At 42.9% G+C, this 27,958-nt stretch overlaps 3 protein-coding genes across 4 annotated transcripts in view; 1 reads left to right on the plus strand and 2 right to left on the minus strand.

The window, feature by feature from the left end:
* The window catches only part of LOC140487131 (chymotrypsin-like elastase family member 2A), a 31,810-nt gene extending 12,557 nt beyond the window's left edge, over positions 1-19,253 (plus strand). Inside the window, exons 2-8 of the mRNA XM_072586676.1 lie at positions 2,504-2,592; positions 5,897-5,994; positions 10,072-10,200; positions 11,062-11,198; positions 16,533-16,678; positions 16,774-16,923; positions 19,197-19,253. Coding sequence (XP_072442777.1) covers positions 2,504-2,592; positions 5,897-5,994; positions 10,072-10,200; positions 11,062-11,198; positions 16,533-16,678; positions 16,774-16,923; positions 19,197-19,214 — 767 coding nt within the window. The 3' untranslated portion in view covers positions 19,215-19,253. The remainder of the gene's footprint in view (positions 1-2,503; positions 2,593-5,896; positions 5,995-10,071; positions 10,201-11,061; positions 11,199-16,532; positions 16,679-16,773; positions 16,924-19,196) is intronic.
* LOC140487132 (chymotrypsin-C-like) overlaps positions 1-27,958 on the minus strand; it is a 73,132-nt gene that overhangs the window by 29,426 nt on the left and 15,748 nt on the right. The window lies entirely within an intron of this gene.
* The window catches only part of LOC140487130 (N-acetyllactosaminide alpha-1,3-galactosyltransferase-like), a 45,248-nt gene continuing 43,229 nt past the window's right edge, over positions 25,940-27,958 (minus strand). For both annotated transcript variants that reach the window (XM_072586675.1, XM_072586674.1), the window contains one exon: positions 25,940-27,399. In XM_072586675.1, the coding sequence (XP_072442776.1) occupies positions 26,715-27,399 (685 nt within the window). In that variant the 3' untranslated portion in view covers positions 25,940-26,714. The remainder of the gene's footprint in view (positions 27,400-27,958) is intronic.

Consider the following 27,958-nt stretch of genomic DNA (forward strand, 5'->3'; position numbering starts at 1 on the left):
AGGCTATTGTGGCAAATAAAAGTTCTTGGTATGAGGAGAGAGCAATGTGTTGTCATGGACTGATGATTGTCTGGCCAACAAAAGGCGGAGAATAGACCCAAATGGGTCCTTTTTTGGGTTTTGCAGGATGTAAAGAGTAATGTGTACAAGTATCAGTGTTGGGATCTCAAGTTTCTTCTTAGTTTTCTAAATTCCAGTGGATACAAGCCTAGCCTATCCAATCTTCCCTCATAGGACAACCTGTCCATTCCAGGTTTCAGTCCAGTACAACCTATGTGAACTGCTTCCAAACACATTTCCATTTTTTCTTAAAGTCCAAAATTATACAAAGTACTCCAGATGTGGTCTTACAAACTGTGCAAGTGAAATATGATCTCTCTGCTTTTGTATTCAATGCCTCTTGTCATAAAGGATGACATTCTATTGCCTTTCCTATTTGTTTGCTGTACCTGTATGCTAATCTTCTTACAATTTATGCACCAGATCATCCATATCCCTCTGCATCTCAGAGCTCTGCAATCTCTTACAACTTAGATAGCATGCTTTTTCTTATTCTTTTACCAAAGTGGGCAATTTCGCATTTGTCCACATTATCCGTCATTTACAATATCTTTGCTCACTTATTTAACCTGTCTGTACCTTTTTATATCCTCCTTATGTCCTCTTCATCAATTAATTTCCTGCCTCAGCTTGTGTCACCAGTAAATTTGGTAACCATATAATCTGTCCTTTCATCCTGGTCCCTTAGTAAGAACCAGTTCCTGATTTAAAATGTCTCTGATTTCTTCCACAATAAAAAAAATGCTGAATCTTACTGGACCACATTTCTTGGCTGTTGGAAACCCTTCCACTTAGCATTTTTTACCCACACGCTGACAGTGAGTGTTCAGCAGTCATTCAAGTGCATGCGATGTGTATCACAGTCTGATTGACCATCGTCTGACACATCTCCCCTTTTCTGATCAAAAGCAGAAGGACTGTTGAGTTCTCTTCTCCTATAGAGTTATATAGACAACTCAGTAGGAGCCAGGAATCTTAAATCAATTCTTCATTGCCTCTGCCATCTGACTCATCAGGGAGATAAGTCTCCTCTTTATGATCACTACAGACTGTTAATGGGATAGGAATGGAATTAGCACAGCCTTTACTTTCTCTTTCTCTTCCTGTTCCTTTTGATGGTTTCTTCCTTTTCCCTTCTTCTCCATGTCTCCATCATCATGCTAGCTAACTGAAAAGCAAAACAGAATGAGAGGAGTAGCCTATACCTGTTAACATGTTCTTGCCACCTTTTTTTCTGGGTCTATTTCTGTGTTTTTTCTCCTCCTCCTCCCAAACCACCACCCTGTCTTTCTGTCTCACTGTAACCTCCAGGGTATCTCTCTCTCTCTCTCTCTCCAACTTTCCAATTCATCCAGGTGTCTGTCCCTTGCTCTCTTTCTCTCATTCATGCCAAATTACCTTAGTTTCCTTCCTTGACCTGTACAAAGTTATGTTTCCTTCAACACTATGGGAATTCTATGATTGTACCAATGGTGAAGTTTGTTTAAGATAAAGAAGAAAAATTGCAGAATCAATAAATACTTTACAAGGACACACGCTCCTATTGAATGCTGTTCCTTCCCACAATTAGGGGTAACGTTTAGTCACGTGGTGAGGAAACAATTCCTCTCCAGGTATAAATAAAGTCACAGAATTTGTTCAGATGCCCCGCTCCTTTACAAACATGATACATTTTGCTTTGGCTGCTCTATTCGTTGCAACCGGTGAGTTCCAATTTTGGTACTAAATTTCTTCTTAAGGATTGTAAGAGATTTGTTGTTAAGATCCCTTTCAAAGCAATAAGGAGCAGAGAGCTCTCCAGTGCTACCTCATTGTCAACTGTAACCACTTGGAAGCAGGATGAACTGCCAATGTCTAAGCTTTAACCAGTAGGCCAAGGGGTTAAAAAATTAAACTTGCCTAGGATTCATCACAAATTAATAATGAAAAAGGAAACTCTTTTTAAGATAGCTTTGTGGATGGACGGACTTCCTGAATGAATAGTGTGTGCAGTTGAATCCCTACAGTGTCAAAGCAGGCCTTTCAGCCCATCAGGTCCACACTAACCCTCTGAAGAGCGCCCTACCCAGACCCACCCCCCTACATTTCCCATGGCTAACCCACATATCCTGCACATCCCTGGGCACTATAGGGCAATTTAGTGTGACCGATCCTTGGACTGTGGAAGGAACCCCACACAGACATGGAGAGAACATGCAAACTCCACATAGACAGTCACCCAAGGGTAGAATCGAACCCAGGTTCCTGGCGCTGTGAGGCAGCAATGCTAACCACTGAGCCACTGTGCTGCCCCATACGTTTCCTTCCAGGTTTGTGCAAAATTAGCTGTGGATTGTTAGAGATGCTGCATAAACTCAGAATCTCTGAAAAAGAGGGGTTAAGAAATAGTGATAAAATCCAAAACACAAAACAGTTGAGGCTGACACAATGTTTTGTTTTTCAGTCTCTGGTTGTGGTACCCCCACCCACCAGCCTGTATTGTCCAGAGTGGTCGGTGGTGAAGCTGCAAGACCCCATAGCTGGCCATGGCAAGTACGTAAACTCTTAAACCAAAGTATTCTTATATTCAAATGCTTACTGTAACAGGTAATACATATCCACAGTTTAATTGTGGAGCCCTCCTGGCATTTTGCTTGCTAAATGTACCTTACTTTCTGGAATTGCATCATAAAGACCAACACATTCCAGTTAGGAGTTGGCTCAACTCAGCCAGGCTTGTCAACATGAAAGGAGGATTGGGAATTATAAAATGGATTGCCAATTCCTCATGGTTAGTGATCACTATTGGAAGAGTTCACATATTACTTTTAGGTAAGGAGACCATTGGGCTCACCCAGAACATGCAACCTTCATTCAAACAGTTTACAACCCTGAGTCTTGGAATAAAACGTTGTCATAGGACAGTGGCAACTGCCCGTCAAATGTTCAGCAAATATGAAGGAATGAGGAATTATTACTATTGCATTCTTTTTTAAAAAATTGTCCATTCATGGGATTTGGGCATCATTGGCTTGGCCAGTTCCTCCTACCCATCACTCTTTGCTCTTGAGGAGGCAGTGATGAGCTGCCTTGTTGAACCGCTGCAGTCCGTATTGTGTAGGTACCACATGTTATGGAGCTGTTAGGGAGAAGTTCCAGTGTCTTGGAGGTGTTCCCATGTATCTTCTGCCCTTATCCTTTTATATGGTAGAGGTCAGGAATTTGGAAGGTGCTATCAAAGAACTGTAGTAGGCTGTTGTGGTTCCTAACTCCTGACTTGTTTTTATTCGCCATAGTATTTATTTGGCAGATCCAGATCATTCTCTGGTCAACTGGAACCCCCAGGACATTGATAGTGGATAATTCAGCAATAGAAATATATTTGAACTTTGTTTTGACTGAGGCTGCAGGAGTGCATTGTTACACAAAATAAAACATTTTCCAGTTGCCAAGGTGACCAATTAAATACCTTTACTATATCAGGTTTAAAAAAGATCAATCAGGTTTCCTAACAAACAAAGCCTATTAAATAAAATGCAACACTTAGTTGGCATAAACAGTAAATGGTATAGAATTTAAAATGCTTATTTCTTTCTGAATATGATTAGATTAGATTAGATTGTCTACAGTGCGGAAACAGACCCTTCGACCCAACAAGTCCACACCGACCCTCCGAAAAGCAACCCACCCAGACCCATTCCCCTATATTTACCCCTAACTAATGCACCTAACACTACGGGCAATTTAGCATGGCCAATTCACCTAACCTGCACATCTTTGGACTGTGGGAGGAAACTGGAGCACCCAGAGGAAACCCACGCAGACACGGGGAGAATGTGCAAACTCCACACAAACAGTTGCCCGAAGCTGGAATTGAACCCAGGTCCCTAGCACTGCGAAGCAGCAGTGCTAACCACTGAGCCACTATCTCCCAAAAACACTCACAGACTGGCACAAATGCACAATTTTCAGGCAAAGTGGAAAATAACCGATTTCTCTGCAGCAATAAGCTTTCTGAAAACAAAAAAAACACTTTCTCTATTGGTTTATTCTTGAAAGATAACATGTAGGATATTCCAAAGTCTTTTGTTCTGATGTCCTGGCACGTGTGGTCAAGGGATTGGAGGGTTTTAATTATAGGGAGAGGCTGAATAGGCTGGAGTTATTTTCCCTCAAGGGTCAGAGGCTGAGGGTGACCTTACAGATGTTTATAAAATCATGAGGGGCACAGATTGGATCTTTTTTCCCAGAGTCGGGGAATCCAAAACTAGAGAATGTAGGTTTAAGGTGAGAAGACAAAGATTTAAAAGGGACCTGAGGGGCAACTTTTTTATCTAAAGGGTGGTCCATGTATGAAACAAGCTGCCAGAGGAGCTGGTGGAGGCTGGTGCAATTACAATGTTTGAAAGGCATCTGACAGGTACATGATTAGGAAGCGTTTGGAGGAATCTGGGCCAAATGCTGGCAAATATGCCTAGATCAGTTTAGGATATATGGTCAGCACAGACTAAAGGGTCTGTTTCTGTGCTGTATAATTCTATGATTCCAATTCACTAATCATACACAATTGCCTCTGAAGTTTTGCAACAACAGCCTACTCAGGAAATACAATCTTGAGAAATTCTTTCTATCACTGTTTCAAAAGAACAAATAGGTTTTGTCTTGCACTGATGTCAAGGGGTTTCTTTCCAGAAATGGGAGGGATTACTGAACAGCTTGTTCTTAGCATTGCTTTCCTCCAAATCAGTTGGTTATCAGCAAACATATTTCCAATTCAACCAGATCAAACAGCTGTTTCTACACGTCAAAGTCCAGTCCCAGCAAGTTCTACAAGCAAGCAGTTATCAACAGTCACGTGATTTATAGGAAATCGTGTTAACAAGGACTTCAATGTCCTCAGTGAATTATGATCTCTGTTTAAGGGATAACTCCAGGCACGACCATAAAACATGAAATAAATTCCTTTTTCCTCAATCCTTTAAAACCTAACTCCTCCAGCACTATTAACATATTTTAACAATGGCAAGGGGCAATAGTTACATTTTCTCCTGTTGGAAATGGTCAGTATCTGGCAGCTACATGTCTTAAATGACACTTGCCATTTATCAGCCCGGCCTGGGTAGTCTTCTGGCCTTGAACAAAAACAGAATTTCTGGAGAAACTCAGCAGGTCTGACAGCATCTGTGAAGAGAGAAAGGAGAGTTAACATTTCAAGTTCAATCTTCAGAAGAAGGGAAGTTCTGAAGAAGGGTCACTGGACTTCAAATGTTAACTCTGCTTTCTCTCTTCACAGATGCTGCCAGACCTGCTGAGTTTCTCCATAAATTCTGTTTTATTTTCAGATCTTTAGCATTGCAGTTCTTTGTTTTATTTTATTGTTCAAGTCTTCCTGGATTATTTTCTATTACCTAATTTTTTTCCAACACAGCATTTGACTTGGAGCTATATGATGCATAATTGATATTAACATATGTCTGACCATGTTACAATGAGAAAGATCTCATTCAAGTGAGTCTGATCAGTCATGTGGCTCAATTCCAAAGTCTATCTGATACCACATCAATGAAACGGCATAGAAGTTTTATGTTCAAAGTGACATATAAATGGGAGTAGTTATTGTTATTTTGAGTGTTGGTTGAGAACATATGTCGTGAGACTGATACATTAACAGTGTACCATCATCTGTGAACCATCAAAATATTTTTACCCATGATGCTGAGCCACTTGAGGCAATGGATGAGTGACAGATAGAACATAAGCAGTAACATTTTTGGATGATCTCAAATTTACCAAACTTAAAGAGTATACCACTGCTAAAATATTTTTTTTTAAAGGGAAATATTTGAATTTCTTGCAGGTTTCTCTCCAAGTTGCTGAGGGAGATAGCTGGCTCCACACTTGTGGGGGATCTTTAATTGATCAGCGATGGGTTATGACAGCTGCACATTGTATTAAGTAAGTTACCGGTTTACTTAAAAATGAGTACAGGTACGTTTTAAAATGATTTCATCTTTTGGTAAAGTGAGTGCTATTTAAAGTGAGGGATAGGATTGTCACAAGATTTCCCCATTTCTGCAATGGCAGGTACTCCCAAGTCAGCTGTAGGATATACAAAATAAAGCTCTCCTCTGCCTAATCTAAAAATATAACCCAATTACACAGCCAGTCAGGCAGCATCCGATGAGGGGAATCGATGTTTCGAGCATAATCCCTTCAACAGGGCTTCGTGATGAATGCTCAAAGCGTTAATTCTTCTGCTCCTTGGATACTGCCTGACCGGGCTGTGCTTTTCCAGCACCACACTCTTCGACTCTGATCTCCACCATCTGCAGTCCTCACTTTCTTTTAATATATAACGAGCGTCCAGAGACAGTATATTCGTGTTAAGGTGGAAAGAAAGGCTGGTAGGTGTAAGGAATGCTGGATGACGAAAGAAATTGAGGGTTTGGTTGAGAAAAAGAAGGAAGCATATGACAGGTGTAGATAAGATAGATCGAATGATTCCTTAGAAGACTACAAAGGCAATAGGAGTGTACTTAAGAGAGAAATCAGGAGGGCAAAAAGGGGACATGAAATATCTTTGGCAAATACAGTTAAGGAGAATCCAAAGGTTTTTTACAAATATGTTAATGACAAAAGGGTAACTAGGGAGAGAATAGGGCCCCTCAAGGATCAGCAAGGCAGCCTATGTGTGGAGCCGCAGGAGGTGGGGGAGATATTAAACGAGTATTTTGCATCAATGTTTACTGTGGAAAAGGACATGGAAGATATAGAATGCAGGGAAATAGATGGTGACATCTTGTAAAATGTCCATATTACAGAGGAGGAAGTGCTGGATGTCTTGAAACATGTAAGAGTGGATAAATCCCTAGGACCTGATCAGGTGTACCCTAGAACTCTGTGGGAAGCTAGAGAAGTGATTGCTGGGCCTCTTGCTGAGATATTTGTATCATCGATATTCACAAGTGAGGTGCCAGAAAACTGGAGGTTGGCTAACGTGGTGCCACTGTTTAAGAAGGGTGGTAAGGACAAGCCAGGGAACTATAGACCGGTGAGCCTGACCTCGGTGGTGGGCAAGTTATTGTAGGGAATCCTGAGGGACAGGATGTACATGTATTTGGAAAGGCAAGGACTGATTAGGGATAGTCAACATGGCTTTGTGCGTGGGAAATCATGTCTCACAAACTTGATTGAGTTTCTTGAAGAGGTAACAAAAAGGATTGATGAGGGCCGAGCAGTGGACGTGATCTATATGAACTTCAGTAAGACGTTCGACAAGATTCCCCATGGGAGACTGGTTAGCAAGGTTAGATTTCACAGAATACAGAGAGAACTAGCCATTTGGATCCAGAACTGGCTTAAAGGTAGAAGGCAGAGGGTGGTGGTGGAGGGTTGTTTTTCAGACTGGAGGCCTGTGACCAGTGGTGTGCCACAAGGATCGGTGCTGGGGCCACTACTTTTTGTCACTTACATAAATGATTTGGATGCGAACTTAAGAGGTATAGTTAGTAAGTTTGCAGATGACAACAAAATTGGAGGTGTAGTGGACAGCAAAGAAGGTTACCTCAAATTATATCGGAATCTCGCCCAGATTGGCCAATGGGCTGAGAAGTGGCAGATGGTGTTTAATTCATATAAATGCGAGGTGCTGCATTTTGGGAAAGCAAATCTTAGCAGGACCTATACACTTAATGGTCAGGTCCTAGGGAGTGTTGCTGAACAAAGAGATCTTGGAGTGCAGGTTCATAGATCCTTGAAAGTGGAGTCGCATGTAGATAGGATGGTGAAGAAGGCATTTGGTATGCTTTCCTTTATTGGTCAGAGTATTGAGTACAGGAGTTGTGAGGCCATATTGCGGCCATATAGGACGTTGGTTAGGCCACTTTTGTAATATGGTGTGCAATTCTCGTCTCCTTCTTATCGGAAGGATGTTGTGAAACCTGAAAGGATTAAGAAAAGATTTACAAGAATGTTGCAGGAGTTGAAGGAGTTGAGCTATAGGGAGAGGTTGAATAGGCTGGGGCTGTTTTCCCTGGTGCATCGGAGGCTGAGGGGTGACCTTATAGAGACTTAAAAATCATGAGGGACATGGATAAGGTAAATAGACACAGTCTTTTCCCTGGGGTGGGAGAATCCAGAACTAGAGGGCATAGGTTTAGGGTGAGAGCGGAAAGATATAAAAGACACCTAAGGGGCAACTTTTTCACACAAAGGTGGTACATGTATGGAACAAGTTGCCAGAGGAATTGGTGGAGGCTAGTACAATTGCAACATTAAAAGGCATCTGGATGGGTAAATGAATAGTAAGGGTTTAGAGGGATATGGGCCGGGTGCTGGCAGGTGGGACTAGATTGGATTAGGATAGCTGGTTGCATGGATGAGTTGGACCGAAGGATCTGTTTCCATGCTGTTCACCTCTGTGACTCTAAGACCCAATTGAACTGTTGACCTCTTCTATTTTTGAAGCCACACTGCCTGGGCAAGACCTCAAGCTCATCGGTCATTTAACAACTGTTTTGGAAGGACAAAATTTGCTCCACAGCAGCGCTGTCATTAGAATTAGGTTTAGGTTTTATTGTCACTTGTACTCAAATACAACTATATAGTGAAAAGTGTCCAACATTGCCACTCACAGCACCATCTTCAGTATAAGGAACCTAGGTACAAAATCTTAGATTAAAAAATGGAAAAAATAAAGAAATAAGTTAGAGGCTCAACATTACAGTTCTGGTCAGTATAAATTAGTCATTAAGAAATGAAATTTAAAGTTACCAATTACAATCCTTCATTAGCCGTAGGCCTGCAGTCGCTCCACGGTGGGCTTTTCCCATGAGGACTCATAGAATCCCCTATAGTGTGGCAACAGGCCCTTCAGCCCAACAAGTCCACATCAACCCTCTGAAGAGTAACCCACCCAGACTCATTCCCTTACTCCATATTTCTCCCTAACCTGAACACTATGGGAAATTTAGCATGGCCAATTCACCTAACCCGCACACCTTTGAATTCTGGGAGGAAACCGGAGCACCCTGAGGAAACCCATGCAGACACAGGGAGAATGTGCAAACTCCACACAGACAAATCGCCCGAGGCTAGAATCAAACCTGGGTCCCTGGCGCTGTGAGGCAGCAGTGCTAACCTCTTAGCCACTGAGCCACCACAATCTTGCCCCCACATTGGGCTCAATCTCTCTTAATTCCTAAGCCTCTGCACTACCATCTTCTCACTGACCGCCATCCAGGCTCAATCTTGTCACAAATCTTGGTCAACAATCCCAGATCCACTCCATTGACCCACACATAGTTCCCACTGTTAGCTTCAGTCAAGAACCCAGTTCCCATCTCTTTTCAACGTTAATTCCCAATTCCAGGTTCTGGGGCAGCTTTCAGTTCATCAACCTGACGTGAACTCTTTAGCTCCTTACTAAAGAAATGACATACTTGCCCTAGAAAGAGCGCGATGAGGGTTCACTAGACTGACACCTGGAATGAGGGGTTTGGGCTAGGTGAGAGATTGAATAAATTAGATTCACATTCCCCAAAGTTTAGAAGAGTGAAATATGATCTAATTAAAATGGATAAAATTATTGAAGGGTTTGACATGATAGAGATTGAATAAGTGATTCCACTGTCTGAAAAATCTGGCGCACAGGGAGATAGTTTCAGAATAATGGGCTGAGACTGGAAGGCAGAGAATCTTTTTCACTCAAAGGTTTGTAACTTTTAAATATTTCCACCTTGGCACTCTGTCGATGCTTAGTTGTTGGTTATTTTCAAGACAGAGGTCAATACAGTTTTGAGTGCTAGAGTAATTAAGGGATATGGGGAATAGTGGGGGATGGTGAAGTAGAAGATCTTATTGGATGTAAGTGCAAATTCAAATTGACAAATGGCTTTTGAATGCTTCTCATGATGAAGGCTATAATCCCCAAACAGTCTCCACTTCAAACCAATGAACAGGTGTGAATTTCTATTTCACTTTATGGTTCTGATTCATTGCACTATTTTAACCATTTTTACTTTTTACTCACAGTAAGAAGAATACCTATAGAGTGGCTCTTGGCAAACAGGTCCTTTCAGCCAATGAGCCAGGGTCTGTATTTGCTGCTGTGGAGAAGACCATCCGCCATGAAAAGTTCAGCATAATCTTTGCTGCCAATGGGTCAGTATGAAAGAGAAAGATACTTTGGTAAAATAAAATGTTACCCCCTCTTCTGAAGTTGCTCACTTTTGTGAGGCTGTAGTTCCACAGTCACTGCCAGTTTGCCTCATTCTCCTGCTCTGACAGAGTGAGCATTTCCATGCTTTCAGACCTTGGAAGACACTTGCAGCTAAAACAGAGTCTGTCCTTATGCCATGCCCGACATTTTGACTTTCCATCAGTGATCATAAGTGAGACTTTTCTCTGAATTCCCAGCCTCCTTCTGGCTGGGGAGAAGGGAATCTCAAGTGTCTACTTTAACTGCTACTCATGACAGCTAGAGACTTACACATTGGGCTTTGTTTTTCACATTGATGCTGGCCAGGCATATGATTGAAAAGAAGAAGCTTATTAGAACACAAAAGCAGAAAATATACAAATTCTCTTCACCTAAACACAAGCTGCATCACACCAACCTAATGGCCCCACAAGTGTGGAGTAAATGGTCCAGTTTCGGTAGATGTGCAGGTACAGAGAGATCTGGATGTGGGACCACTTTTTGAAGGTGGTAAGGCAAATTGTACTTAGTGGATTTGAAGATAATTGCATTCTGGGGCTGTTCAGGAAGAGCTTAGGAGTGAAGCTAATTGGACAGTTGTCTCAAAGAAACATGTTGGGCTGAATGAGTCCCTTCCATCCTGGAAGATTCCATAAATCACAAATAAATGCATCACCAAATCAATTGTGAACAATCTAGAATGAGCAAAGTCAGTGAATTCCCTCAGCATTCACCATTTAACATTGCCGTACTCACTTCCACAATGACCGACAATGACGTGTTGAGACAGTACAACTCAACACTGTTTTCTCTTTCATTCCTAGTTACGACATTGCTCTTGTCAAACTTGCACAACCAGTGGTTTTAGATGACAATATTGAATTGGGATGCATCCCTGCCCCAGGGACTCTTCTCCCCAATAACTACATCTGCTACATCACTGGCTGGGGCCTCTTGAAGGGTAAGTTGAACTGTCAAGGTATGGAGAGTCCACCTCTTAGATCATGTCTGAATGAAGAATATCTAATAGGGTAACGTGATTCACAGCATTAGAGCAGGATTCTAGAGTCAATGGGCCATGTATGTATCCCACAGTCTTTGCAGTTATATTGTCAACACACTGACTGGTCCCATTCAAATTTCATGGATCTGACCCACTGAAGTCAAATCTTATTTGCCAACTGGTACTGTATAGAACTTAAGCAACTTAACAGGGAGTGTGGAACCAATCATACACCTGATTTGCTCAGTACCACATCCCAGTGCATCTGAAAATCAATTTGAAGACTTCATTTTTCATCGATTAAGGTCATAATATGGTTGAGTTTACTAAAGAAGTTGAATCCCTTGTCAAGATGAAGAAGGAGGCTTATGCAACGATGAGATGTGAAGGCTCAGTTAGGACGCTTGAGTGTTACAACTTAGCCAGGAAGGATCTAAAGAGAGAGCTAAGAATAGCCAGGAGGGGACATGAGAAGTCTTTGGCAGGTAGGATCAAGGAAAACCCTAAAGTTTTTGACAGTTATATCAGGAATAAAAGAAGACTAGAGTAAGAGTAGGGCCTGACAAGGACATTAGTGGGAAGTTGTGCATGGAGTCTGAAGAGATAGGAGAGGTGCTCAATGAATGTGTTTTGTCAGTATTCACACAGGAAAAAGACAAAGTTATCGAGGATAATACTGAAATACAGGCTATTAATCTAGATGGGATTAGGGTTCATTAGGAGGAGGTGTTAGCAATTCTGGAAAGTGTAAAAATAGCTAAGTCCCCTGGGCCAGATGTGATTTATCTTAGGATTCTCTGGGAAGTCAGGGAGGAGATTGCAGAGTCTTTGGCTTTGATCTACTAGAATAGTCACAGAAGACTGGAGGATAGCAAATGTCCCCTTGTTCAAGAAGGGGAGTAGAGATAACCCTGGAAACTATAGACCAGTGAGCCTTACTTTGGTTGTGGGTAAAGTATTGGAAATGGGTATAAGAGATAGGATTTATAGTCATCTAGAAAGGAATAATTTGGTTAGGGGTAGTCAACATGGATTTGTGAAGGTAGGTCATGCCTCACAAACCTTATTGAGTTCTTTGAAAAGGTGACCAAACAGGTGGATGAGGGTAAAGTGGTTGATGTGATATATATGAATTTCAGTAAAGCGCTTGATAAGGTTCCCCACGGTTGGCTATTGCAGAAAATATGGAGTCATGGAATTGAAGGTGATTTAGTGGTTTGGATCAGAAATTGGCTAGCTGTAAGAAGACAGAGGGTAGTGGTTGATGGGAAGTAGTCATCCTGGAGTTTAGTTACTAGTGGTGTGTTGCAAGGATTGGTTTTGGGGCCATTGCTGTTTGTCATTTTTATAAATATCTGAATGAGGGTGTAGAAGGATGGGTTAGTAAATTTGAAGATGACACTAAAGTCAGTGGAGTTGTGGACAGTGCGGAAGGATGTTGAAGGTTACAAGGGGTACATAAATAAGCTGAAGAGCTGAGCTGAGGGGTGGAAAATGGAGTTTAATACATAAAAGTGTGAGGTGATTCACTTTGGAATGAATAACAGAAATACAGAGTACTGGGCTAATGGTAAGATTCTTGGTAATGTGGATGAACAGAGATCCAGGTTGATAGGGTTATTAAGAAGGCTTACAGTGTGTTAGTTTTTATTGGTAGAGTGATTGAGTTTCAGAGCCATGAGGTAATGTTGCAGCTTTACAAAGCTCTGGCATGACTGCACTTGGAGCATTGCATATGGTTCTGCTCGCTGCATTATAGGAAGGATGTGGAAGCATTGGAAAGGGTGCAGGGGAGTTTTACCAGGATGTTGTCTGGTATGGAGGGAAGGTCTTATGAGGAAAGGCTGAGAGACTTGAGGCTGTTTTTGTTGGGGAGAAGGTTAAGAGGTGACTTAAAGAAATATACAAGATAATCAGAAGATTAGATAGGGTGGACAGTGAGAACCTTTTTCCTCGGATGATTATGTCTAGCACGAGGGGCCATAGTTTTAAATCGAGGGGTGACAGATATGGAACAGATGTCAGAGGTAGGTTCTTTACTCAGAGAGTAGTAAGGATGTGGAATGCCCTGCAAGCAACAGTAGTAGACATGCCAACTTTAAGGGTAGTTAAATGGTCATTGAATAAAGATATGGATGATAATGGAATAATGTAGGTTAGATGGGCTTCAGATTGGTTCCACAGGTTGGTGCAACATCGAGAGCTGAAGGGCCTGTACTGCGCTGTAATGTTCTGTGTTCTATACCATGAATAAATAAAGAATCAAAAGCAAAATTGAAACTAATGACTAAGGCCACCACTAAGAACTTAGAAAATGTAGGAGAGAAAAAGAGAATACAATGATGTTTTAATTTTATTAAATAAACTATGAAAGCAATTTGAAACTTGTTGATCTAGAATTTCTGTAGTTGCTGCCTCATTGGTGAATGAAGCAGCATGTTACAACTTTTCAGATCAGCAATTTGGAATGCATGCAAATTCAAAGAAATAATGAAGTAAACTTTATAATCTATGAGGCGGCTAAGATGGAAAGCTTGACATGTCTGAGTTAGTGCACTGTCTTAATTGCTGAGACATAGGAACTGATATTGCATGGAGTGGGTATAAATGCAAAGAGTAAACCTGTTGACTGAATGCTGGGTATCTCTTGCGAAGGCATGAGATTGTTTGCAACCAGAGAGTGATTGGACAGCTTTGCTTGATGATAGAGTGGTGGGACAGGGGATAATGGGGGTCTGAACACCCAGACACAGAGTGTTGGACATGACCCATTTTATTGGAGAGAAATCTTGACATTCTGGTATAACATGATACATGGTTTTGAGGGATTTGTAAGGTCACTCATCCCATGTGATGACGATAATCCTTCCCATATCATTGAACATTAATGTGACCATAATAGTGATCAATTATTTTTTTAAAAATGGTTAAGGATCTACCAAGAACTCCTTGTACTCAAGAAGTCAATGCCACCAATGAGCTTGACTTGCATTATTGACTTTCTTTTGTCATGGGGATTGATGCTACACATTGAGTATCAGTATCAGGAGGTGAAGAAGTCGACACTTCAGTCCTGAAGAAGAGTTACACCCAAAATGTCAACTTGTCCTCTTGATGCTGCCTGGCTTGCTGTGTTCTTCCAGCCTCCTGCCTGTCTACTTTGGATTCCAGCATCTGCAGTTTTTTTGTCTGTAACACTATGAGTTAATGACAGATTGGCTGAGGAGAAGGCAAATTCTTTATGCTTAGGCTTCAAAGTAACATTATTTATTAACACTAAATATTGCTGTACACAGTAACCACAGATACACCAGGTTCTTATCCTATATTGGGTAAGGACTAATCTATCTTCTGCCCGTGTTCATGTCCTTATGCTGATGTGAACCTTCCATTATTGATTCTTGCAGTCTGATTGTGTTTTGCAGAGATTTCTAACTGCATCTGCTCTGTCCCATTTATGCTCAGTAACGTACAACTCTGTGACATCACCACAAGTTGCACCAGGCCCTTACACAGCAGTTTTAGATTTTGCACATCTGAAGAGTGTTACAGATGTCAGGTCTGCCATACAACATAGGGCTCATAGGTACTGCTCATTCCCAGAAGCAGAACCTATGACTCTGGCATTTGGAGGGAACCCTTGCTACCCAATATCCAAGAATCCAATAGCATTATTCAGGGAATGTGATAACTCCATTTAATTCTAAGTTTCGGAAACCTAATTCTGGGACCAAATAGGGGCCCCAAGACCACAGCTGCAGGCAGTGGGACTGATTTGGTGATTTTACCAACAGGGACCTTCTAATTAGTTGCTTCCATATTCACTAGCCAAATAAGGTCATTGGGAAGGCTGTGCAATCAGTGGGCTGGCAAATGTGAAAACTCAAGGTCACATCTCAATAAATTAAGAATCTAAAAATCGGGGTGGGGGGGGGGGAAATAGGTGGAGAAGGGCGTCAGAGTTGAAACACAGCCGGTTTGGGGGGGACAAGGTGTCATTGGTACCCCAAAGCCTGCCTTCCCAATCCTGAGCTCCTCTTTGAGCCATGGTGCCTCCATGAAGTGGTGGGTGGTCACCCTGTTCTTGACAAAATGGCCTCACGCTTGGCCTTGTTTAATGGCCCTCGGTTGTGGTCTTAATTATGCAAATTGGCTGCCCACCTTCAATGCACAATTGGCAATGTGGCCAGCAGTAGGACAACATCAAAAAATGATCTACGCGCGATACCTAGATACTTTACCAATTTCCTTGCCTCCCATTCTTGCCAACCCAGAGGCAGTAAAACTCTGCCCCATTTTTCCACACAAATTGGGTGCCATGGCTATGGTATGGATCCTATCCCAATGCTCTAGTACTCTTCAGTCATAAATACCTGTGTGCTGTTGGATGAGAGACTGAATTGCCATCTCCACCACCTGTGCACTAATCTGGCTGAGGAGTTTTCCCAACATCCGTAGAAGCTATTGAATTTTCACTCCTCTGGTGTCCCTTCTTCAGGTATTTCCCATTACCTTCAATCTCTGCTTTGCTCTGCAATCCTAGGTCTTCATGGGTTACAGATCACCCTCCAGAAATGCATAAATGCTGTGGGTGAGCATATTCTTTTGAGTGTCGTGGTGTATAATGGCTGTGTCCAATGAAGCATCCATGTATTGCCTACAAAGCTGCTCCTTTTCCAGCAGCTGAAAACAGGAACTGGTTTTTAAGCATCTCTGTCTATCACCCGAGCTGATATCTGCAAACTCTTGACAGACTAACGATTGACAGTAGCATCTCCCAACTGGCCACATGGAAATGAGCTATCCTACAGGATTGTAGAATCCATACAGTGTGGAAGCAGGCCATTTGGCCCATCAAGTCCACACCGATCCTCTGAAGAGCATCCCACCCAGACCCATCCCATTCCTGTGACCCCGCATTTCCTGTGGCCAATCCATCTAACCTGCACATCTTTGGAATGTGGAGGAAACCGGAGCACCCAGAGGAAACCCACATGGTCTCGGGGAGAATGTACAAACTTCGCACAGGCAGTCGCCTGAGGCTGGAATCGAACTCAAATCATCCCTGATGCTATGAGGCAGTAGTGTTAACCACTGTGCCACCATTCTGCCCAAAAATTGGCAGATACTACTCCCAGCTTTGAGTGCAGCCAAATCCTTGGGGCTTGGGTGAGTATGAATATGATCTGGCAGCAGGTACCCCACACATTAGTCCATTTGGATGCATCTAGAAAGTTAATCTGCAAATCTTGCCTGCGTACCTGAGTAACATTGGAGTCTGTTCTCTTACAGCTGGCGGTAGTGTCTCTGATGCCCTGCAACAAGCCCTTCTCCCTGTCGTAGATCATGCCACTTGCTCTCTGCCTGGCTGGTGGGGAGGGATAGTGAAGACATCGATGGTGTGTGCCGGTGGTGATGGAGTGGTGTCAGGATGCAGTGTTAGTTGACCAACTCAAACTTGCTTACGGATTGCATCATTTGAGCCCTTCCATGCTTCCCCAATGACTAACCTCTGCTTCTATTCCCTTTCCAGGGAGATTCTGGTGGGCCCCTGAACTGCCAGAATGCCAATGGTGCCTGGGAAGTACATGGCATTGTCAGCTTTGGGTCTGTTTTCTGCAGCCAAAAGAAGAAGCCAACCGTTTTTACCCGTGTGTCTGCCTACAATGACTGGCTTACTGAGGTATTTAGCCACAAATATCCTCTATCATTGAACACAACACTCTATTACAATTCTGAAGAAGTCATACTTGACTTGAAAGATTAGCTGTTTCTCTGTCCACAGATACTGTAAGGCGTTTTGAGTTTCTCTGTACTTGGTTCATATTTCCAGCATCCACAGTATATTGCCTTTATCCAGAAATATTGATGAACACTCAAGTAGTGAATATTTGTGTTGCTTCAAAATGCTGAACTGCCAACCCCCACACTCTGTGGCTGCTGTGATATCTGTCTGTTTTACAGCCTGGTGGGTTTGAGAATCCTGCACCTCATTTTTAAAAGTTCTTATTTTTAAGGTCAAAGTGCAAACATGTCTTTTCCTTACACCACGACAATCCCAAAATCCTTGTCATTCCCCCGAGTGCTATAAAGTCCGAGATCTCTACATTTCTTCAATTCTTGTCATTCCATAGTTTCTATTTCTCTGTCATTGGAAACCATTCTTCAACAGCCTAGGCTTCAAGACCTCAAATTCCCTTCTTAAATCACTCCATTGCCTATGCAATGAAAGAAACGCTACCTCTTTGACCAAACCTTCAGCCACTTGACCCATTATATCACTATGTAGCTGAGTATCCAACTTTGTTCTGTACATGGCATGGGACAGTTTGCTCGTTTTAAGGTTCTATATAAATGAAAGTCATTGTTGTAGGTGGCTAGAAGCTGCAGGGGGACTTGCAGCAATGTTACCATTACAGCAAAGAAGGAGGCTATTTGAAGGAGTCCATGACAACTCTTTGTATAGCAAGCCAGTCTGTCCCATTTCTCCACTCTATTCCAACAGTCTTGCTGTTTGGTCATTTGGTCGCACGTCCAGCTGTAATTATCATTATAGCATCCAATCCTCGACCGAACCAGATATTTATTAAAAATCAAAATATTGCAGCTACTGGGAATCTGAAAAGAAAATGCAGGAATCACTTGAAAACCTCAGCAGGTCTGAGAGTATCTGTGGAAGGTGAAACAGAGCTAATGATTCAGGTTGAAATGTAACAGATTTTAAGCATGTCAACAGAAAGGTAGGGGGATTAGGAAGAACAAAAAGGATAGAATTATAGATCCCCTGCAAGGCAGAAAGAGGCTATTTGGCCCAACAAGTCTGCAACAACCCTCTGAAGAGCATCTCACCCAGATCCAGCCCACACCCTACCCCTGTAACACTGCATTTACCATGGCTAATCCACCTAACCTTCACATCTTTGGACACTTGCCCATGGCCAACCCACCTAACCTACTCATCTTTGGACACTTGCCCATGGCCAACCCACATAGCCTACACACCTTTGGACACTTGCCCATGGCCAACCCACATAGCCTACACACCTTTGGACACTTGCCCATGGCCAACCCACGTAGCCTACACATCTTTGGACACTTGCCCATGGCCAACCCACATAGCCTATACATCTTTGGAACATGGGAGGCAACCAAAGCAAACCCACGCAGGGGTGCATATGTAAACTCCACACAGCCACCCAAGGCTGGAATTGAACTCAGGTCCCTGGTACTGTGAGGCAACATTGTTAACCACTGAGCTATCATGCCACCCCACAAGAAGGTGGAAGGCAGGAGAGATTAAAAAACAAAAAAGCTGATGGTGCAAGACAAAAAGAGATTGTAATGAATCAGGTATAAAGAAAGACAAATGATAGGATTGCCTCAACTGAAAAGTGATAAAAAAATACGAGTATTCCCATTCAAAAAAGAAATTGAAACAATGGTTCTGTTCTGAAATTATTGAACTCTTTGTTTCATAAACAGGTAATGTGGCCATAGTCTCAGAGGAACATAAAGTTGCTCTCTAATGAGAGATGACTAGTGATAGTTTAACCTGAGATCACTGCACTTCAGGTGAGGAGAGAGATTGAGAAGGAGAATCCTTCATGGTAACCTCAGCCAGTGTTGAACCTACAGTGTTGGGTATCATTCTACATTACAAACCAGTCATCCAGCCAATTAAGCTAACCAATCAACAAATATCCAGTTAAATGTAAAGTGATGCTCCTTGAGCTTCTGTTAAACATCACTGGAACTAAGTTTCAACTTGTTCTTATTTGAAGATATGTTTTATTCAGCCTTTTAAACCCATTGCTAATCTGTCCCTCAAATCTGTCACAGGGAAAGTGTTTTTTTTATTTAAGAGTTAAACAACTATTAACAACTTTTAGGATCAACCTTTTGATAAATGATTTATTCTTTGAATTGTCATCAGAATAACATTTTATTCCTTTACAGAAAATGATGAACAACTAAAAGGAACCACACTGAAGCTTTGGAAGATTGTAAATTGATGCAATTCACAAAATAAATGTATTCTCAAACAAGATGTTGTCTCATGGTCTTTAATGGTGACATTGCTCATGGAGTCAGATTCGTACTGCATGGAAACAGACTCTTCAGCCCAACTAGTCCATTCAGAACATAGTCCCCAAACCGAATTAGTCCCATTTGCCTGTGCCTGGCTCATATTCCTCTAAACATTTTTGTTGATGTACTTATCCAAATGTCTGTTAACCTTATCAAGTCAGTAACTTGATTAAACCTTTTGACACATAGAGCTTATTAGCCTCATGTCGATGAGAAACTTCATAAGCCTCTATTAAAGATCACATCACAAATTATGCACTTCTCCCCGTGAACAGGCGATAACAAGTGGTGAACAGAAGCAGGCTGTTCAGTACCTCAACTCTGTTCTACCATTCAATTAGATCATGGCCAATTTGTATTCAACTCAAGAAGCTTGACACCATCCAAGAAAAAGGTGGAGGTGGGTATTGCAGATGCCGAAGATTAGAGTCAAGATTAGAGTGGTGCTGAAAAAGCACAGCAGGTCAGGCAGCATCTGAGGAGCAGGAAAATCGACATTTTGAGCAAAAGCCCTTCATCAGGAAAGAAAGAGAAAAAGAAAAACCATCCAAGAGAAAGTCCCCTGCTTGACTGGTACCACATCTACCCACCTATCTAAACATTCACTCATTCTACCACCAACATATACACAGCAACATGATGTTGTCCAGGATCTCACCAAGGCTGCTTTGACTGTACCTTTCAAACCCATGATCATCTAGAACAACAACGGCATCCAATCTCATGGGAACACCAGTGCATGCAAGATTCCCTCCAAACATCACACTATCCAGACTTGGGAATACAATCATCATTCCTTCAGTGAGGCTGGGTCAAAATCCTGGAATTCTCTCCCTAAAAGCATCACGGTGACTATACACACACTGCAGTAGTTGAAGGCTCATCACCACTCTCTTCAAGGGTAACTAGAGATGGGTGGCAAATGCTGGCCCAGCAAGCAACACTCACTTCCCATAAACAGAAAACAAACCCCCAATTTTCTTTTACTGTTGTTTCATTCTGCCAGGTACTGACGTGCTTAAGTGTTTGGTGACTGTTTAAATGTTGGTTCCTCAATGGACTCTGTCGATGCAGTCACTTCCTTTTATTGGCTACATCACAACTATTGTGCTGCTGTCAAGGAACTGAGAATGTCTGGGTCCTGTTTTTCTCTGCACATTCACCTGCATCTCCATTTATTTATCATGAGGCACAGAGTTAGTACAGGACAGATGGAGGCCATGTGGCCCATTGTATCCATACAAACTCTCTATCCCGCTGCCCCATCTTCTATTTCTGGAACCCAGGAAGTTTTGTTCTCTTTAGAGACTATCCAATTTCGGTTTGAAATCATTGATCATCTTCACTTCCATAAGCAGTTCCAGGGTATTACCATTACCTACATTAAAAACATTCTTCCCCTCTGTGCTCTGTATCTCTTAGCCAAAACTTAAATTTGAATTCTCTCTCAATCATTTTAACATTTCCAGCAAATTATGACCAGTTCCCAGATGGGATTCCCCAATTTACTCCAGACAGGATACCCCAAACTGTTAAACTCCTGGTTAAGACTTGACTTGCCTTTCTTACACATCTGATCCCTGATAGTAATTTTAAAATGGATTCCCTTCATTGTGGATGCCTTTCTCCCAGACTTAAATGACTATCTTAAAATGGAGCAGTTTGACCAAGTTTTCTTCAGTTATAGAGGTATAGAGTTATACAGCACAGAAACAGGTCCACCAGTCCAACTTAGCTGTGCTGACCAGATATCTTAAACTGATCTAGTCCCATTTGCCAGCATTTGGCATGTATCCCTCTGTACCCTTCTTATTCATATACTCATCTAAATGCCTTTTAAATTTGCTGAGAGGTGTGAGGGAGGAGCAAAGGACTTCTGGGAAGTCATATTTGTGTGGTTGCGTTACCCGAAACACTACTCGGGTAGTGTCTCCCACCCATCCTCCTCTTCTAACCAAAAAAAAGGGTTCTGGTAAGGTAACGAGTTTATTTTTTATTCCTTATTTCTCAACAATCTCTTTGGGATTTAGAATAGTGGGAATGGAGTTTAGGGCAGTTGAATGTTCCTCCTGCAGAATGTGGGAGAAAAGGGTCACCACTAGTATCCCTGCTGACTACATCTGCAGGAAGTGTACCCAACTCCATCTCCTTGAAAACCGCGTTAGGGAACTGGAACTAGAGCTGGATGAACTTCGGATCATTTGGGAGGCGGAGGGAGTTATTGAGAGGAGTTACAGGGAGGTAGTCACTCCTCAGGAACAAGAAAAAGGCAGATGGGCTATAGTCAGGGGACGGAAAGGGAACCGGCAGGCAGTGCAGGGATCCCCTGTGGCCATTCCCCTCAACAATAAGTAAAGCGTTTTGGATACTGTTGGGGGGGATGACTTACTAGGGGAAAGCAGTGGGGCATAGGGCTCTGGCACAGAGTCTGTCCCTGCTGCTCAGAAGGGAAGGGGGAAGAAGAGCAGAGCAGTAGTCATTGGGGGGACAGATAGGAGGTTCTGTGGGATGAGAGATACTCACGGTTGGTGTGTTGCCTCCCAGGTGCCAGGGTTCGTGACGTCTCTGATCATGTTTTTGGGATCCTAAAGGAAGAGGGGGAGCAGCCCCAAGTCGTGGTCCACATAGGCACCAACGACATAGGTAGGAAGAGAGATGGGGATTTAAGGCAGAAATTCAGGGAGCTACGATGGAAGCTTAGAGCTAGGACGAACAGAGTTGTTGTCTCTGGTTCGTTGCCCATGCCACGTGCTAGTGAGGTGAGGAATAGGGAGAGAGAGGAGTTGAACACGTGGCTACAGGAACGGTGCAGGAGGGAGGGTTTTGGATTCTTGGATAATTGGAGCTCTTTCTGGGGTAGGTGGGACCTCTACAAGCAGGATGGTCTTCATGTGAACCAGAGGGGTACCAATATCCTGGGAGGGAAATACATTAAGGCTATTGGGGTGGGTTTAAACTAATCCAGCAGGGGGATGGGAACCAAAATTGTAGTTCAAGGTATAGAAAAGGTTGTGAGTAGGGAGGTCCGAAATCAAGTTTCATGGACGAAAGATGGCAGCGACAAGCAAGAAGTTGGTTTGAAGTGTGTCTACTTCAACGCCAGGAGCATCCGGAATAAGGTGGGTGAACTTGCAGCATGAGTTGGTACCTGGGACTTCGAAGTTGTAGCCATTTCAGAGACATGAATAGATCTTGGACAGGAATGGTTGTTGCAGGTTCCAGGATTTAGATATTTCAGGAAGAACAGAGAAGATGGTAAAACAGGGGGAGGTGTGGCATTGTTGGTCAAAGACAGTATTCCAGTTGCAGAAAGGATGTTTGGGGATTCATCAACTGAGGTAGTATGGGCTGAAGTTAGAAACAGGGAAGGAGAGGTCACCCTGTTGGGAGTTTTCTATAGGCCTCCAAATAGTTCCAGAGGTGTAGAGGAAAGGATAGCAAAGATGATTCTCGATAGGAGTGAGAGAGACAGGGTAGTTGTCATGAGGGACTTCAACTTTCCAAATATTGACTGGGAACACTGTAGTACGAGTACTATAGATGGGTCAGTTTTTGTCCAGTGTGTGCAGGAGGGCTTCCTGACACAGTATGTAGACAGGCCAACAAGGGGCGAAGCCACATTAGATTTGGTACTGGGTAATGAGCCCAGCCAGGTGTTAGAATTGGAAGTAGGTGAGCACTTTGGTGATAGCGATCACAATTCTGTTATGTTTACTTTAGTGATAGAAAGGGATAGGTGTATACCACTGGGCAAGATTTACAGCTGGGGGAAAGGCAATTACAATGCGATTAGACAAGATTTAGGAAGCATAGGATAGGGAAGGAAACTGCAGGGAATGGGCACTTTAGAAATGTGGAGCTTATTCAAGGAAAAGCTCCTGTGTGTCCTAGATAAGTATGTACCTGTCAGGCAGGGAGGAAGCTATAGAGCGCTGGAGCCATGGTTTACGAAGGAATTGGAATATCTGGTTAAGAGGAACAGGAAGGCTTATGTTAGGATGAGATGTGAAAGCTCAGTTAGGGCATTTGAAGGTTACAAAGTAGCCAGGAAAGACCTAAAGAGAGAGCTCAGAAGAGCCAGAAGGAGACATGAGAAGTTGTTGGCGGACAGGATCAGGATAAACCTTAAGGCTTTCTATTGGTATTTAAGGAATAAAAGAATGACAAGGGTAAGATTAGGGCCAATCAAGGATAGTAGTGGGAAGTTGTGTGTGGAGTCAGGGGAGATAGGGGAAGCACTAAATGAATATTTTTCAACAGTATTCACTCTAGAAAATGACAACGTTGTTGAGGACAATACTGAGATACAGGCTACTAGACTACGTGGGATTGAGGATCATAAGGAAGAGGTATTAGAAATCCTATAGAGTGTGAAAATAGATAAGTCCCCTAGACCGGATGGTTTTTATCCTAGGATCCTCTGGGAAGCCAGGGAGGAGATTGCCGAGCCTTTGGCATTGATCTTTAAATCGTCATTGTCTACAGGAATAGTGCCAGAAGACTGGAGGATAGCAAGTGTGGTTCCCCTGTTCAAGAAGGGAAGTAGAGACAGCCCTGGTAATTATAGACCAAGTTAAAAATCACAACACCAGGTTATAGTCCAACAGGTTTAATTGGAAGCACGTTAGCTTTCGAAGCGACGCTCCTTCATCAGGTGATAGTGGAGGGCTCAATCCTAACACAGAATTTATATGGCTATAAAGCTATTGTGCTTCCAATTAAACCTGTTGGACTATAACCTGGTGTTGTGTGATTTTTAACTTTGTACACCCCAGTCCAACACCGGCATCGCCAACTCAATTATAGACCAGTGAACCTTACTTCAGTTGTTGGTAAAATGTTGGAAAAGGTTATAAGAGATAGGATTTATAATCATTTAGAAAAGAATAATTTGATTAGGTATAATCAGCACAGTTTTGTGAAGGGTAGGTCGTGCCTCACAAACCTTATTGAGTTCTTTGAGAAGGTGACCAAACAGGTAGATGAGAGTAAACCAGTTGATGTGGTGTATATGGATTTCAGCAAGGCGTTCGGTAAGGTTCCCCACAGTAGGCTATTGTACAAATTGCGGAGGAATGGAATTGTGGGAGATATAGCAGTTTGGATCAGGTAATTGGCAAGCTGAAAGAAGACAGAGGGTGGCAGTTGATGGGAAATGTTCATCCTGGAGTCCAGTTCCCAGTGGTGTACTGCAAGGGTCAGTGTTGGGTCCACTGCTGTTTGTCATTTTTATAAACGACCTGGATGAGGCCGTAGAAGGGTGGGTTAGTAAATTTGTAGAATACACTAAGGTCGGTGTAGTTGTGGATAGTGACGAAGGATGTTGTAGGTTGCAGAGAGACATAGATAAGCTGCAGAGCTGGGCTGAGAGGTGGCAAATGGAGTTTAATGTGGACAAGAGTGAGGTGATTCACTTTGGTCAGAGTAACCGGAATGTAAAGTACTGGGCTAATGGTAAGATTCTTGGTAGTGTAGATGAGCAGAGAGATCTCGGTGTCCACGTACATAGATCCTTGAAAGTTGCCACCCAGGTTGACAGGGTTGTTAAGAAGGCATATAGTGTTTTAGCTTTTATTAATAGAGGGATTGAGTTCCGGAGCCATGAAGTTATGCTGCAGCTGTACAAAACTCTGGTGCGGGCGCACTTGGAATAATGTGTACAGTTCTGGTCACTGCATTATAAGAAGGATGTGGAAGCTTTGGAAAGGGTGCAGAGGAGATTTACTGGGATGTTGCCTGGTATGGAGGGAAGGTCTTACGAGGAAAGGCTGAGGGACTTGAGGCTGTTTTTGTTAGAGAGAAGAAGATTGAGAGGTGACTTAATAGAGACATATAAGATAATCAGAGGGTTAGATAGGGTGGACAGGGAGAGACTTTTTTCAAGTATGGTGATGGCGAGCACGAGGGGGCATAGCTTTAAATTGAGGGGTGATAGATATAGGGCAGATGTCAGAGATAGTTTCTTTACTCAGAGAGTAGTAAGGTTATGGAATGCTTTGCCTGCATCGGTAGTAGATTCGCCAACTTTAAGTACATTTAAGTCATCATTGGACAAGCATATGGACGTACATGGAATCATATAGGTTAGATGGGCTTCAGATTGGTATGACAGGTTGGCGCAACATCGAGGGCCGAAGGGCCTGTACTGCACTGTAACGTTCTATGTTCCAATGTTCTATGTTGTAAATGTTGTAATTGTACCAGCCTCCACCACTTCCTCTGACAGCTCATTCCATACATGCACCACCCTCTGTGTGAAGAAGTTGTCCCTTAGGTCCCTTTTAAATCTTTCTCCCCTCACTCTAAACCCGTGCTCTCTAGCTATGGACTCCCCTACCCTGGGAAAAAGACCTTATCCATTCACCTTATCCATCACAACCCCCCCCCCCCCCCCACCTCCCCCACCATCCCATGTTTTTTATAAACTTCTCTGAAGTCACCCTCAGCCTCCAACACACCAGGGAAAGAAGCCCCAGCCCATTCAGCCTCTCCCTACAACTCAAACCCTCCAACCCCAGCAACATCCTTGTAAATATTTTTAATGGAAGAGTGAGTTTCTTAGTTATAAAAAGTCAAAAGGAATGAAAACACAAAACATGTACACAGAGAAATAAGAAGTTAAAAAATAAAAATTTAAAAAGACATATGGATCAGTTTTTGAGAGCACAATGCCAGTGGGTGCTACAGTGGGTAACAGCAGTAGCACAGAGGTTGGCAGGTAAGTAGTTGGTTTCAAGAAGCTTGACTTCGACAGTCAGCTGAAAGGCCCATGTCCTCTTTCATTTTGATTGATCGAAGCATCTCAATGTGTTTCAAACAGTGATCAGCAAAAGTAATATACCTCACAGCAGCTAGTTTACTCTCAAAATCAGCCAGTCATTGTGTAAAAGGTCAATCACTATCCATAGAATGCACACAGTCTCCTTAAATAAGTGGTAGCTGGATATTATCTTGAACAGCTCATGTACCCCTTCAGTATCTATAATCCTGAAGAACAGCCATCTATCTCCACTATATCTTTTCACCCTTGGAGGTGTAAAGTCAGAGCCAAGAATGGATGACAACCTGACCACCAGCTGAGGCCGAGGGTGTAGGGCAGTGTCAGCAGACCCATCAGGTGTCCCGGGTGACCCAGCTCTTGTCTGGAGGGGCAAATGTCACAATGGCTAAAATAACAAACCATCTCCTGAGATTGCGAGGTTAAGGCATACTTTGGGACCAGTACATCATGTACCTAACCCATACTGTACCTGTTTGAGAGAGAGAGAGCAAGAGCGAGAGAGAGCGAGAGAGAACAGGGCAAATGCACTGCCCTCTCTCATCATTCCCTGATCTCAAGGCATCCACAATTTTTAAAAAAATCAACAAAAACTCCTTTCCAAATGTTCAGTCCGTTTGCCGACTGATGTCGTACTCTTTTACGGACCACAACATTCTGACCACATGGATATCCCAACGCCATCCAATCTTGCGGTCTGGTGACAGGACCTTAGTGGGTTTATGCAGCCAGAAGTATTTGTTGAGGTGGCTCTCGTCATGCCAAACGGCCTCCACATTTTTCTGCTTGTCCTGTAGGATTCCCCGGGAGCAGCTTTCAGTCAGGTTCCTGACGCTCTGCCAAGTCCCACCAAACACGGCGGCATGGTAATAGAAATCCCCCTTGGTGCCCAGGTAAGCTGCTGATTGGGGGTTGTGGTCATAACTGTAGAAAAACTTTGGCCTCCGGTAGTACCAGGCATGCAGGACAGCCACCAACTCACTAAGTGTCTCTGTGCCGAAGCGTCCTTGGAATCGCTGATCCACATCGAAGCAGAATACATGACTGGCTTCGTGCCGGACATGATCCTCAATGAGCTTGCTGATAGTCTCCATGCGAGACATTGAAATGTCCTGCCAACGCTTGTGCGCTTTAACCTGGAAGCTCTTGACCTTGCGTCTGTCACTCGGCCGCAGATTCAACCTTTCAAACTTCAGCAAGTCATCTACAAATACATAATATATGACCGAGAATCCTGGCATGAAATGTTCATCAGCCGACACCAGGAAAGTCTCCAAGTACAGGTCCAGGTATCTGAAATAGTCAGAGGGACACCTTCTCTTAGAAGCAGTGGTCACACTTACTCTTCAACAATCCCAGCCAACAAACCAATCCCATTCCCCCAACCCACCCCCACTTATAACTCAACTCTTCAAGATTATGCAAAGCAACTGATCTCGATGCACATGATAATGTTAATATTGGAGGATCACTGCACCAGGGAACTAGACATCTTAATATGGGGATTACCAGGGTATGGATAAAGCCTGAGTCAGTAGACGACTATCTGCCATTATTAGTAATTTGACAGGATTACTCATCAATACAGTTTATAGAGCATAGTACATAGAACATTACTGCGCAGTACAGGCCCTTCAGCCCTCAATGTTGCGCCGACCTGTGGAACCAATCTGAAGCCTATCCTACACTATTCCATTTTTACCCATATGTTTATCCAATGACCATTTAAATGCCCTGAAATTTGGCAAGTCTACAACTGTTGCAGGCAGGGCATTCCACGCCTCTACTACTCCCAGAGTAAAGAAACTACCTCTGACATCTGTCCTATATCTATCACCCTTCAGTTTAAAGC

Source organism: Chiloscyllium punctatum, chromosome 16, assembly GCF_047496795.1.
Source record: "Chiloscyllium punctatum isolate Juve2018m chromosome 16, sChiPun1.3, whole genome shotgun sequence".
Classification (NCBI taxonomy): domain Eukaryota; kingdom Metazoa; phylum Chordata; class Chondrichthyes; order Orectolobiformes; family Hemiscylliidae; genus Chiloscyllium; species Chiloscyllium punctatum.